The sequence below is a fragment of the Protopterus annectens genome, chromosome 2.part2 (genome assembly GCF_019279795.1).
Source record: "Protopterus annectens isolate FY-2018-M chromosome 2.part2, PAN1.0, whole genome shotgun sequence".
Taxonomy (NCBI): domain Eukaryota; kingdom Metazoa; phylum Chordata; order Ceratodontiformes; family Protopteridae; genus Protopterus; species Protopterus annectens.
Window position 1 is genome coordinate 524876445 of NC_056730.1, and position 14947 is coordinate 524891391.

A 14947-nucleotide genomic window follows, 5' to 3' on the forward strand; every position below is an offset into this window, starting at 1 on the left:
TCTGGAGACATACTAACTGGACTGGAGCATGGGCATTTGCAAGTTTAAGAATTTGCTGGAAAAAAAACATCTAGAATTAAAGGAGCAGATCCTGAAATTGGTCAATATTGATCACTGCATAACCATGGTAAACAAATAAAACTGAAGCAATACCCTGCCTCCAACAGTCTAGCAATACCCTGCCTCCAACAGTCTAGCAAAGAAGGTCTTTCTCATGTTATGTGCAGTAGTTGGGTACACATTGTTGCCCATTACAATTTGGGGTTTTACCCCAGTGAGCAAGCAGTTTCTCACCTTGCTCCAAGTACTCTGACAGCTGTTAGCATCAGGATTACGGTGACCTGAGCAGTTTAAACAAGAGACTAAACATAGCTGACAAGATGGATGCATCACTCCCAATCCATTCTTAAACTGTGATTACACAGAGCAACAGGATGGTCATTTCAACAGACCTGCAGAGAAGACATTTCTTAACGCAAGCCCCTGTAGTCTTAAAGCATGCTAACATGATTTTTTCAGTCTTTGCATAGGCATATATCTGTAAAACACACTTGTTATGGACTACTCACCTCAAGGACCACTTTACCCTTCTTTATAATAGGTTCCTCTGCTGCTTCCTCCTCCTCCGCAGCTGCAGCCAAGGCCTCCATCCTTAGTTTTTCTTTCTTCTTTCTTTTCCTTTCCCTTTTCTCCAATTTTCTCTTTATCTCTGCTGTTACCTCCATAGCCTAAAATTCAGAAAATGTACTTTTGATAAGAAATGCACTTCTACAATGAGAAAATCATTACTGCAGGTATCCTCTTAGGTAAACTTCTTCACCCTCCCTCAATTCAGCCATTCCCCCCTAAAGACCAGAGCTAGGGGGTGTGAGAATCCTCCACTAGAGTAGTTAGAACATAGCACTTTAGGAGCCTATACCAAGCCTACAAGAACTGTCTTAAACAGCAGGTAAACAATACTGCAAACCAAGACAAAACAGGATACACCTATGACAAATCGCAACAGCCCAAATCTGGAGCTGTGAGTGGAGGTGAGGGCTTAGTATGGGTGAAGGGTGAAGGACCAAACTAAGTCAAGAACTCTCCCCCTCTTTTGGTCACTGAATGGGAAGAATCCCAAGTAGTAGAAAAAATCCTCAGGGAGGCAAAAGATGGAGGACAGTGAACTGAAGGTTCAGAAAGCATATTCTTGATCATGAAAGTGAACAGCTTGATTCTTGGTGTTTAAACCAAACCAAAATTGCAACAAGTCAGTTGGCTACAGTTGTGAAAATTTCCAATTGCAAAGCCTGATGAAAGTAGCTTTTGACAGCAGCACGGGCCTTTAGTTTATTCATCACGACAGAATCAGCTGACCTACAACAGGACTCTTCTGTGTAGGGAAGAGCTATACAAACCAAGCCACCAAGTCTGCACTTTGTTTTGAAATGTCACATCTGGGGGGGGGGGGGTCTATGTACCTACAAAATGACACCATACCCTATACATCTTACTCATGCTACCACTGAGCATAGCCCCACAAATCAAAAGAAATGCAGACTGAATCCCTCCATCCAAAACACCCTCCCATTTTTGCACATGGGGTTATGGGGTTACGGTGTCACTTTAGGAATTAGACACTCCTGTGGCAAATTTAGGAAAACTCAAGGAGCATGTACCACAGGACTGCTGGCCCTGGGAAGACTGACTGCAATATCCCTTGTACAAAGGCTGTGGCAAATACTGCCTTATCTGAAGATAAAAGTTTGCGTGCTTAGAAAAGCTGTGAACAGCTCACGAGGTAGCTGCTTTCAAGATACTTGGAAGAGGACGCTCAAGATTAAAATGGCTACTGATGCTCTTACAGAATGGCCCCTACATGCCTCCGTGCAGTTCTGACATGGAAACAGTGGGCTATCCTTCAGGTCTGCCCACCACAAAGAAATTATGGCTATCCCCACCCCCAAATTTAAAGATCTTAGCGGCTTATGCACATCTAAGGTAAGAACTACTCCCCTTACTTTATGGAGTAGACAAAACACCAGACGTTGGTGACCAGATTTAAAAGCAGTCACCACCATGGGCATGGTATTGTTACTGTCGGGCTATCATACCCCTGTGAAGGACAAAGAGGCTTGCACACAAGCACAAGTCAGACACTTTCTTAGCAGAGGTTATTGCCACCAAGATGGTCAGGTATAGTACTTGACAGAATGCTGCAGTGGTAGGCTCATATAGGCCTGCTTTACCAGCATCAAGGAATAAGGGGGTAATCCCCAAGGAAGGCAGGCAAAGGAGTCAAGCGACAAAGCAGGACAATACTTGAACGGACAGCTATTGGAAGACCACTGAGAGGATTGTTCGGGGTTGTTAATCTCTTGTCTGTACCAAAGGCAGAACCTTATTTTGCTAGGTATAATCTGTTTACCAGCATCCAACATAACAAACATGTCCTCAAACATACCTAAACGGAGTGTGTGCTGGACCATCCATGCTATTAAACCATAGGGTTTTGAGGTCAGGATGTTATGAGCAACTCGTTTTGGGATAAAAGGCCCCCATACTAAAGCATTGAACAGGTGCCACCCTTCCCATACTCAAGTAGGTGCCTCGTCCCAAAGGGCAAGTACCACTTCTATCCTCTCCTCCTGCCCCAAGGATAATTTAGGGCATATAGAACAAAGCCACTTCCAACAGGCAACAAACCAATCTAAAATTCTGATGTTCTGGTGCGAACATTACTTGGCAGTTTCTGAAACCGTTCCATCACAGTCCAAAAATACAATTCATCCGTTTGTGTGGGTCTGCTTTTCTGCTTAGCTCATCTTTGCTTCCATGGCTAGGCTACACAAGAGAGGGCTTGTCCCCAACCTGATGCATCGAATACATACAGCACTCCTGACTGCCATACCTAAAGGGTTTTACAGTTAAACCTACCTACAACACTGAGGTGGCTGTTCTTTGGAGGTCGGCCCAAGGTCTCTTGGATCCTCAGTTTCTCAAAGTGCACCCCCCACACTTTTACATAGCAAAAGTCTGAGGATCTGGAGTCAGGCTTGCTTCAGACCCCTCCAAGGGTCACCTGCTGTAATCATATCAGCTCCTTTTTGACAAGCAAAACGGAAGATCACTGCAGTGACATCTAGTTGTAGGTAATACTGCATATTTTTCAGTAAGTCTGTTCAGAGGACCATCGGAACAGAGTAGGTCACGTACCCCCACCCCCCAAGGTTCTGATGAATTCACAGCATTAATCAGATTCTGCTGATGTACATGGTGGAATATGCAGCACAGCATCACAAAAGGAATGCAGTGTCCAGAAGGGCTACCAATATTGATCTTGCTGGAAAGAGTCAACAGATTTGTGCAGATTCAAAGTGTTTGAGAGTCTGGTAGCAGGCTAGGGTGAACTGCAGAACTGCCTGCATATCCTTGGTGGTGGTGGTGGTGGTGTGGGGGGGGGGGGGTCCCAAATCAGGCAGTTACCCAGAAAGGGTATTTAGTTGTGAATGCCTTTAGTACTGCAGTATGCAAGTAGTGGAACTAGGCACTCTATATGCAGGAAGTGAGCCAAAAGGCAAGACAGCAAAACAAAGAACTACCTGCTTTGCATCTCAGGTACTGCCCATCTGGTCTCCGTCTACAGGTACCTGTTCAACTGGTAGTTTGTCAGCAGCCAGTGTAGTGGGCTTAAGTTTTTTTTTTTTTTTTTTGAGGTATTTTTATCCCATCTAGAGAGAGAGAGGCTGGAATTGAAAGGGGCTATTTGTGTGAGGACTGAAGGGTTCCGGGGAGGGGGGTTTGTGTTGGTTTTTCTGTTGGTTGACTAGAGTTAAACTCCGATAGCACTGCTACTCCATTTATTTGCTAGGTTGGGGGGGGTGCCCCTTTTGCCTGGTAGTAATTTATTAATGCCTGCCCAAAATTTGAGGGTGATGTCGGTGCTTGATTTTAAGTCTGGAGTAGTAATTTTTACTAACTTCTTAGCTTTGTTCCTAAGCCCTTGATTTTTTTTTTGTTTTGCAGCTGGGGACTTTGCACTATGCCAGTGATCCCATGCTTTGTCCCTGACTTTGAGGAAGAGTTTGGTTTCTTTAAGCCATGGAGTAGGATTAGCTCCGATTCTTATGGTTCTACGAGGGGCATGAAGATTCAGTATACCTAGAAAGGTGGCAGGTACCTGCCCCATTTAAATTCCAGTAATTTCAGGAGTGCCCGGTTCTAATGTTTTAGTTCTACATTAAAGTTGATGGGGCTAAAGATCTTTTTGTTTCTAATGGATTGGTAGACACTGTCTTTGGGGTTGTAATTATGTTGTTGTAGGAAAGTTGGCAGATGGTCACAGACCATCTGGTAGGCATCCTGCAAGAGGGGTGGCATGGTTTATTAGTGGGAATCCAGTCTAGGGTTGATTCCCTATTTGTTGTCTTGTCAATTCTTGTTGGTGTTTGGATGGTTTGGGTAAAGCCGTGGAGATTAATATTTGTTGGGGTGGGAGAGTTACAGGATAGCCAATCAATATTAAAAATCACCCAAAATGATACTCATTTTGGAGGATAAACAGGACCAATGGAGTAGGTTTTTCTAGAGTGGGTATATTGCTGCCTGGAGGTATATAGCATCCAATTATGTTTTAGTTTTTTTTTTTTTTTGGAGTTTAGCTTCAGTTGAGTGAACATTATTCATTTCTGCATTGTCCATGGAAGGGAACAAGTTTAATGTTTGTATTGTAAGGCGATTCCTAAAAAGTATAGCAACGCCACAACCTTTTTAGTCCTTTCTAGCCTTCCTTAGGCTGCTGTATCCTGGAGGAATAACTTCATTGTCACCGATGTGGGACCAAGTCTCAGTTAGGACCACTATGTCTGGCAAGTACAGTGAGACAGGCGTGCAGGTTGTGGATTTTATTGGAGATGAAAACTTATATCTAGAAACAGGTCAGTTTTTCTAGGGAGTTTAAGCGACTGGGAGACAGAATTTGATCGCTGGGGTAATTTGTAGGAGTAGGTGGTCTGGGGTTAGGATGGACATCCCCACAGTAAGATAGCTTAGAGGCAATGTAGATCAGACTGCAAGAGTTTTGATTTGCCTACTGAATTTTAGTGAGGGTTTGGTATAGTAAGGGTGAGGTAGAATTTTATAGAGTGAGTAGCCAGTGGGTGATAGAGTGAAGATAGAGGCAGAGATGGAGATAGGAGACTGACTGGTATTATAGTGGAAGGCAGCAATAGTTGTATAATATGAAGTTACTTGTAGGCGAGTATGGTAAGAAGTGATAAGAGACAGTTGATAGAATAAAAGAAGCGATGTGCATTATTAGCATGTTGATATGTGTGTATACTGTAGTCTGATAAGGGTTGGGTAAGGGAGACTGTCACTGGCTGGGGAGAGTGGCAGATGAATGTTACTTTAGGGAGTGGTTGAAGAGGATAACTGGATGACATGGCTAGGTGTTTGTGATTGGCTAAATAGCCGATAGGTGTGTGGCTAGATGTAAAGATAAATGTGGGGGGATTGGGTGGGAAATGGAGGTAGGGGAGCATAGTGACCCTGAGCGTAGCAAGGGTGAATGGAGCGGGTTGGTCCAGCTGAAAGAGGCAAGTGTGCCGAACCCGAATCCGGTACAGTAATGTGATCGTGTTTTGCAGGTAGGTTTAAGCCCGTTTAAGCAGGGGGGGATACGTTTTAGAGGGGAGAATAAATTAATTTACAGAACTACACTCCAGAGTAGTCAAGGGCACTTGACTTATAAGGTTAGCACTAAGTAAGCAACATACTTGACTGAGAAGTTATTTATATGGGAAAGTTTCTAATGCAATTACATATTAGTTTGCTTAGTATTCTACTGCCATCTAGTGGCCAAAGAGGGGAAGTACAGTTGTGTACACTTACCATAAATGTAGATGTTAAGAGTGTGTATTCACTGCTGCAGTCATCACACTTGGGTTATGGTAAGTGCACACAAATGTACTATGTTCTTCGTGTTTCACTATTGCAATCACACTTGGCAGTCAAGAAGAGTTGGGGCTGGCTAGCAGGCCTTGCAAGACTGCTGTAGCAAAACCTGCCCTGGATTTTGGATTTGGAAAAGATAGGCAAGTGGTAATGCTTGGTGAAGGTGTGTACACCACGATTGTCCCTGGTAGGGACTTCCCTAAGAAGTGGTGCTGTAGAGGTAGATGTTGCCCTAGGGGAATGAGTTCTGACCCCCTGAGGGGTTGGTTTTCCAGGGTGCTTGTAGCAGAAATGGATGCGGTGTGCCATCCACTTGAAAATGGTGCGTTTTGAAATGGCCTTGCCCTCTTTGCCCCCGTCGCAAAGTTGACTAGTAATTGGTCAGGATTTTCTGAAGGGCTTAGTCCTATCAAGGTAGAATCTGAGCTGTCTGTGCATGTTCGAAGAGTGCAAGATAATTTCTTCCATTCCCCTTTATTCTGAGGATTTGGGAAGAAGGTTGGCAAATGGATGGATTGGTTGAGAGCCACACTGGACACCACTTTAGGCATGAAGGGTTAGTCCTGAGGGAAACCCTGTCAGCATGGAAAATAATGAAGGCCATCACTGCTTCTAGCTCAGACACTAACTGAAGTGATGGCTAGAAGCAACGCTGTTTTCCAAGAGGAATTTTAACTCTGAAGGAGCAGGTTCAAAGGGGGAAGCATGAGCTTTTCCAGTACAAAGTTAAGGTCTCAAGCAGGGGCGAGTGCTCTCCTTGGTGGCACTAAGTTGTTTGCCCCTCTCAGGAACTGTCTGATGAAAGGGTGAGAGAATAGAGGTGGCTCAGTGTTGTAATGAGCAGAGATGGCAGAGACATGCATCTTAATGGAGAAGGAGAGGCCTCTGTGGAGTAGTTCTGCTAGGTAATCCAGGATTAGAGGCAAGAAGGGCAGTGCTGTGTCCTCTCCTTTAGACTGAATCAAAGAATACCTTTGCCACTTATCAGCATAGGATTTCCTTGTACTGGGCCTTCTGGTTTCGAGGATGACATCCAGCACCTGTTTGCTTAGGGTTCAAGGAATAAGCCAGGCTGCAAGACTTTGGGTTTGCAATGGTGGATGCAAAATCTGTCCCTCCTGCTGAGGCAGCAGGGTTGGGGTCTGGTGTAGGTGCCAGGGCGGCACAGGAGTGGGTACCAGTGCTGATGTGGCCAGTCTGGGGCAATCAATTTTCCTTGGCCTGTCCTGTTTTATCTTTAATAATACTCTTAAGAGAAGGGGCAGAGGGGGAAGGCAGAGAGGTTTTCCCATTGAAAGGATAGGGCATCCACTTTCCAGGCCCTGCTGTGAGGATTCCTGGTGCAGAATTTGCTGAGCTGGTGGTTATAGGGGAGGCAAAGAGCTCCACCTCTGGGGTCCCCCATTTCTGAATAAGAAGGTTGAAGGTGCTTGTCTCCCAATTTCCACTCGTGTGGGTCTAGGAGGTTTCTGCTTAAGTAGTCTGCAGTGAGTTTTTGTTTGCCTGGCAGGAATTGAGCTTGTAGATGACTTGGCTGTCCAAGGCTGTGTTCCACAGGGCCATGGCCAACCTGCAGAGTGGGTAGGAATGGCTTCCCCCATGCTTGATGTACCACAACTGTGGCGTCTTAGCAGTTGTCCTGGAAGGAGTAGGGATCTGAAAGCTGTCAGCGGATTCTGTACAGCTAGCATCTCTTTTTGGTTGATGGGCAGACTAATTTGACTTGGGCTCCAGTGGCCCTGAATAAAATTTGCCAGCCATGCGAGCCCCCCACGCATAGTCTGATGCGTCTGTGGTCAGGGTCTGGGCGGCGTGCAGTACAGGGAATGTCAGTCCCTTGTTGTGGTTGCATGCTTCTTCCCACCAAAGGAACTCTGTCCTTAGACAGGGCATGACAGGAATGACTGTTTCCAGGTCCTGAGAATGTTGGCACCAATGACTCAAGTACCACTGAAGTTTCCTCATATGCAGTCTTGCATATGGAATTAGCAGTATACACGAGGCCATGAACTCTAAGACTTGCAGTATTTTTCTTGCAGATAGCTAGGTTCTGGTGGTCATTTGCTTGGAAGCAATCTGTCAGATAAACTTGCTTTTCTGAAGTGGAGGAATGCCATCTGGGAAGTTGTGTCCATGCTTGCTCCCAGGAATACAATCTTTTGACTGGGTACCAGTTGGGATTTCTTTTCGTTGATTCCCAAAAGGAAGTGAGAAGGCTTTTTACAAATGCCAGGTGCTGAAGCAGCAATTCCTGACTGTCCACCTGAATCAGGCAGTCGTCCCAAGTATGGGTAAATTTGGATATTTCTCTGCCTGCAGTATGCAATGGCTGGAGCCAGGCATTTTGTGAATACCCTGGGTGCAGTAGCAGTAGATAAGCCAAAGGGAAGTGCAGAGAACTGATAATGCATAGATCCTGCCCTGAAACGTAGATACTTTCGGCATGACTCCCTTATGGGAATGTGTAGGTAGGCTTCTTTTAAAGTCTAGGGTGACTAGTCAGGCATTCTTTGCCAACATAGGAAGAAGCTGTTGCAGGGTAAGCATTTTAAATTTTGGTACCACCAGGAAGGTGTTGAGAATTGAAAGGTCCAGGATTGGGTGTCAAGAGCCCTCTTTCTTTTCTGAGTAGAATCCTTGACCCCTCTGTTCTACTGGAACAGGCTGAATAGCTCTAATATTGAGCAGGGAAAGTAAAGTACTATGAGCCTCTGCTCACTGGTTTGGAGGAAGGTCTGGCAATCCACTTGGGGTTGGCAGAGAATGGAGATAAAATTTGTATCCCTGGGATACAATATTGAGGACCCATCGGTCCTGGGTGACTGCCATCCAGTTTTTTGCATGAAGGGCAAGTTTTCCTCCTATGGGCACACGCAGTTGGCCAGGACTGGGAAGTGGAGTGAAGAAATCATGAGATTTTTCCGTAAGGAGGTGGCTTACCACTTCCCTGCTTTAGGGGTGGGGGCACTCCATTGCTTAGATCTCTGCATACCCAGAGACTGTAGTCTGGGTTGTCTGTTTCCCTTGGGTCTTGTTTGAGGCCTGGAGGGGGCTGGAAAGTACCAGTGCTTTGAAGGGCAATGCCTACTGAATCTAGGTAGTTGCACTTGTAATAATTCTTTAATAGTCTGTACAGATTTAGCTTTTTCTTCCATCTTTTAAGAGCCTCTTCTGTTTTGGTGCCAAACAAGGAGTCCTTATTCAAAGGAGTGTCCAGTAAATTTAGATATGACTGGATCTGGCAAGGTCTGCTCCTTCAGCCAAGCATGTCTTCTCAGTACACAGCCAGTGACTGCTGCCCCACAAGATGCTTCTAGGGCAAAGCCACACTGCAAAGTAGGTTTACTGACTTGTTTGCAGAGTGCATAAGCTCCTGCAGTTCTTTATTTTCTGCAAAGTCTGGAAAAGTTACCACTTTTTGTTTAAGATCCATAATATGCTGCTGGTACTTCAGCATGTAGTTGCACAGGTATATACCCCATCTGCCCAAAGCTCTGGAATCCCTGTCCAAAGGGGTGGGATTCTTGGCTGTATTAGTCTTAATACCTTTAGGCCCCTGGGAAATGATCTCTGGGTCAGCAGTAGGATTCTTGAACAGAAACTTGTGAGCATCAGATACTCTGTAGTACCAGTCAGGTTTCCTAAGGGCAGGAGGTAAAGTGTCAGGAGTAAGACTGGACAGGATTCCATTAAATCATCCACAACATCCAGGACATGGGGTATAGCTAAAGGCCTGTTCTGAGGCAACTCTAAAAATTCTGAGTCTCTCTTTGGACCGAGGATAGTCTTGGCATTCCCAATGGAAATGCTCTCAAAAGTATGCAACGTTTCACCAAAAGGAAAACCCTCTGGAGGGGAGGCAGAGGGAATGGATTCCTCTGCATCTGAATCCTCATAGGCAGATAAGGGCATGTCTTCATAATCATAGATATCAGTCATTGGACTAGTCTGCAGAACCTGAAGGGGTATGGGTTCTTTGTCTTTAGAGGAAGTCAGCCTTTCCCTGCAATCAGTGTAATAAGGTCTTCAGCCACTCTAAGCATTTGTTTTGTGGCATGGGAGCCTGAGCATGCGCTTTGGTTTTCTAGGCGTAGTGCGTACTCTGGGCCTAAGAAACTCTGTAGTCTTGGTATGAAATCAAGTATTCAGTTTAATTTGAACATCGGTAGAGCGAAGAAATGCCTCAGAAGCCGGTGCCTGCACAGCAGCTCCAGACTCATCCAAGGTAGAGACATCCGCAGGTTCCATAGTCTAAGCATTTCGCGGCATATAGGACTCTGAATGGGTCTCAGCAGAGGCCTGCGAATCCATTGAAGAGGGCATCAGGGACTGCAAAGGCACCTGAGTATCGGCAGACTAGCTTAACAGAAGAGTCATTTGCAGTTTTTGACCTATGCGGTCTCAGTCTTTATCCTTATGTTTTTTCAGACAAAAAAAAAAAAAAAAAAAAAAAAAAAAAAAAAAAAAAATCGGCAGTCGGATGGTTTACCAAAGCCATTTCAGAATACGGAGATGAAGAGCAAAAGAATTTAGCGACAGAGCCAGACTACGAATGGTTCGGGTGTTAACAAGGCACAAAACAGACAGCGAGGGACATAGTGGTCTGGGCCTAAACAGGTGACGCAGTAAGAATTAAAATCTGAGGTATTTGCTTTCCACAGGCAAGATAATTAACTTTGTGACATCGGTTAGAGCAAGAGAAAAAAAAAGGATCCCCAATGGGGTTAGAGCAAGAAAAAAAAAAAAAGGATCCTCAACGGGGTACTTAGCTTTAGAAGACTTCAGGTAGCGGCTGACCGGCACTTGCTAACTGCTTCTGGCTCCTCCTCAGCAAGAAAGACTGATGTAATGGTGTTGGCTGCCTGTTTTTATACCCGACCCGAGGTCAGTCCTGTAGCGACAGCAACCAACGCAGAAATACTAAGTCTCTGGTATTTGGGCCTACTGAGGGCTACCTGCAGGCTAGTACCTACAATTTATGGAAAAGGGTTAAGTTCGTCCTTGTTGAATGGAGAGGGTATTTTGGGAATCCCTTGAAATGCAGTCCAGGTAAGTTGAGAATGCAGTCGTGGGAAGGACAGCCCGTGTGGTTACGGGTGTTTGTGCAAGCTGGGGAAAGGTCCTGGGTGAAAAAAGGGATTTAAAACATTAAGGACATCCCTTGTGCTCAGGGAGGCAAGCACAGGGACTAAACATTTGAACACGCAACACTATGAAGAACTGAAATGAGTGGGATGTGAACAATTGTCCCCAAGTACCACCCAGACTTTGAGAGAAGTACAGCTGCGAGTGCAACGTAAATGTCAGAGTATCACCATGACTCCTGAGGGTGCATACCACAAAGTGCCCTCTTTAGGACTTGTCATAATGCTTTACTCCAGAAAAGATCTCCAGACTGCCCCCCAGAACTCCCTGTGAGCAACTCCTTCAGACATTCTGTTGTCCACTCTAAATATTGTGGAATCTCAAACCAATCAATAAAACACAATGAAAACAGCTGACAAATCCAATTAATTACCTTGACAATAAATCAATGCTTAACCTCGCTTCCCTTTAAACAAGGTCCAAGGGACATATTTTCAAGGAAATAACCAATTTTAAATTCATTGACTCCAGTTTTTTTTAAACAAATCTCCTCCAATAATTTTTGCAGTTAACATAATTACTTTAAAAAGAAAGCTGACCACCATACAATCTAATGTGCTTGTAGTTTTATGAGTTGTCTGAACAGTCTGAAGTGCTTATGCACGAAAGCGCTTACTTTTGTATTTTAAAAAATTAGTTATTTTAAGCTGTGCTGGTCATTCCTAGTCTTTAGCCTGTGTTGTTTTTGTTGGAAAGCCTTCGGTTACAGTGGAATTTATTTTACATTAAATTTAGTACCTCCCTCGGCTGCCCATGAGCATTAAGCAAATTAAAATTCTTGCAACACTTGTCTTGTTGGTTACAGGAAATGTGGTAGTTAATGAACTGATTAAGGCTCAATACTGAGATTATCGTGGACATAAAGGTCATGTTGGTCCATAAACTCTCTGCGGGCTACTGTTGGTGAGGGACGGGAGTTCAGATTCTTGGTTGGTGTGACAGCAAAAATGAATAAAGGTAAAGGTGTTCCAGGGCAGGAATGTAAGCAGGACTAACACACGAATTCTAAGTGAGACCGCATCAGCTACTACAGCAAAGAGCTGAAATCACAAACAGGAGAGAATGTCTCAAAACCTCCCTGAACTGCTTGGTATGCACACCCATCTAAAAATAAAAATGTATCTTTGCAGATATAAGCAAAGGCATGAAGACAAGAGGACTGACTGCTGTGCATCTCTTGTGTAAACACTTCTGCGGAACTACACACAGAACCTCTTCCATTTTTGACATGTATAATCTAGCACTGGGCCTCCTAGTTTCTTTCAAAGTGGTCAAATTCCAAAGCTTGGCAACTGCATCAGTGCCCTAAGCAAAACACTGGCAATAAATGTTCCTGGTTTGTATAAATCAGGACAGCTGGACAGGATGTCTCTGGTGCCAAGACACATCCTTAGTATTATGTCCCACTCCATAAAGAAGTGATGATGCATAACCTTTATGTAGCCAATATGAATAATGCATCTGAAATATATAAAAACACTTTCCTCATTCAATACGAGTCAAACATATGCAAGTACAGCTACTCAAATCCTTGCCTCAGTTATGACTCCTGTAGCAACATTGCATTAACATTACTGTCCATTACATACCAGTATTTGTCTTGCACCTGGTGCAGTTTCATTCCGGCCTACGGCCCAGTACACCTGGATTAGCCGATCTAATCAAAGAATAAAGCCAACAAGCTCATACCTCAGTAACAGCTTCCTTCATCACATCCACATTTTTGCGCGGTGCTGTACCAGTTTCATAGAATGTAAGACGCTCCTCTACTTGTTCTCTAAGCTTATCACCAAAGACACTCGTAGGTATTTCTGTAACAATTAGAAGCATAAGAAAGATCCAAAAACAAAATGTTAAGATTGCTCCTTCTGCTCTAGCATCACTTAAAGCTTTTACGTAAAACTTTCACTTGCACACAAAAAGGCACAACTCCCATCTTCTAAATTGTACAGTAAACTCAACTGGCAAACATGGGGATTAGTAGACACCGGATAACTGTAGTTCTGCTTGTTTAAGTGTTGCTATTAAAAATAGTAATGGCCAATACTGTACCCTATAATATTTGTTTTGTATGACTTACTCTCAGGTTGGGGAGAGGGGGGATTTATTCCCATCTTCCTTTTTAAAACACAAACTAAAAACGTAAAGTATGTTTTTGCGGGGGGAAAAAGTGCAATACACGGTTGAATTCTGGTTATTTGTACTGAGCCAAACGCTAGAACTGAAATCACACTAAAATGTACATTTTAAAAATGGATGTTCCCAACATGCAAGTGCAGAGGCTGTTCAACCATTAAATGAAATCCACCGCCAACCATGTGGCCTTTCCCCTGGTTGTACATCTGTCCCAGCACATAGCAAGTCTTAGCACAAAACCTCACAAGTATGCATTTATATCCTAATCTCCAGTTTCTATTACTGCTTCAAATTTTTCACAGCTCCTGAAGCTGCAGGCCAATCACCTTGTCTTCAGTTCAATCTTCACATGACCAGGACTTTTTTTTTTTTTTTTTTTATTTACCCAGTCCTGAACAAGCCTCCTTTAGGCACCTTCAGTTCATTAATCCATCTTCCACAAACACTGTAGTAGGTCACAAGTGTGTCTATGACAGAGTGAGATGTGCTCACCAACTCACCTCACTCCCAGAAAATATGTTCACCATTACCCTCTCTTTCCCTTCACACCTTGCTGTGAGGAAAAATTCTCTGGAGTCTACTTGGGGTATAAAAATATCTATGTAAACATTTTCAGGCAAAACCCCTAAATCTTCTAAATGTTGTCTACCAGGGTTTGTGTTTTCGTTTAGGGGGACCCCCCCCCATTTCTCTGCCTATACTCCAATATCAATCCCTGATAGATAATCTGTAACCTGAAGTCCAAATAAATTACTGGCATTTTCCCCATTTTATCATCTCTCCCTCTCTAGTTATTTGTTCCCAATACCTTGGTTCCCTTGCCAGTTTTCTCCAGTTCCAGCCCCCTTGCCAGTTTTCTCCAGTTCCAGCCCCCTTGCCAGTTTTCTCCAGTTCCAGCCCCCTCTTGACTATTGTCAGTATCCCTAATTGCAGGTCAGTATCCCTAATTGCAGGTCATTCCATCGGCAGAATCTTCTTTCTCCATTCCTGTGTTGGTTTAGTTCTTAGAACACCTTCTGCTGCTTTATGGATATAATATTCTGCATTACCATTTTTCTCAAAGCCTGCATCCAAAATCTCAGTTTCTCATTTCTTGAGCCCCCCCCCCCCCCAGTGTTTCCCTCATCCCTTTCCACTTCAAATTATAGTCTGCTGCTTGTACTATGTATAAGAGTGTCTCAACGGTGTAGCTCTGAAATAACCCTTCAAATTGGGTAATCCCAATCCACCATGTTCTACTGAAGAATTAGCTTATCCCACTTGACTCTTGCCATCTTCCCCTCCCAAAGTCCTTCAGTTCTTTAATTGCTATCAACAACTTCTCTCGTTGATAAAAACATGCCTGTGTATAAAGACTAACACATGTAAACTTGGCAAAACTGTCAATTATGTGCAGAAGTTACTTACATAGAAAATTACATCCAAAATACAAAAACTGAACACTGAACAAAATGTGCAGGAAAAGTGGGGATGTTGCCCATCAGACAGGAATGCCTCTTGAAAGACTAATCGTTCAATAAGAGGCATTACTTCTGACAGGAAACCAAACAGCACATCATTGTACTGAAGATAAAGGTGGTCTTTCCCCACGGTATCTTAAGTCATCCACACACTGATGGTGACGGTAATGTACAACACCAGAATCCCCCCCCCCCCAAAAATAGATAGAGGAGGATAATTAAGATCCCATTATAAATACCTAGCTTTCATTTATCCGTTTTTACCCTGTCTG

The 14947-nt window shown here is 43.9% G+C and overlaps 1 protein-coding gene across 2 annotated transcripts in view; it reads right to left on the reverse strand.

The window, feature by feature from the left end:
- Window positions 1-14947, reverse strand: part of NOP56 (NOP56 ribonucleoprotein) — a 200517-nt gene that overhangs the window by 84580 nt on the left and 100990 nt on the right. For both annotated transcript variants that reach the window (XM_044063996.1, XM_044063997.1), the window contains exons 10-11: window positions 12769-12890; window positions 570-728 (exon numbers count right to left, since the gene is read on the reverse strand). In XM_044063996.1, the coding sequence (XP_043919931.1) occupies window positions 570-728; window positions 12769-12890 (281 nt within the window). The remainder of the gene's footprint in view (window positions 1-569; window positions 729-12768; window positions 12891-14947) is intronic.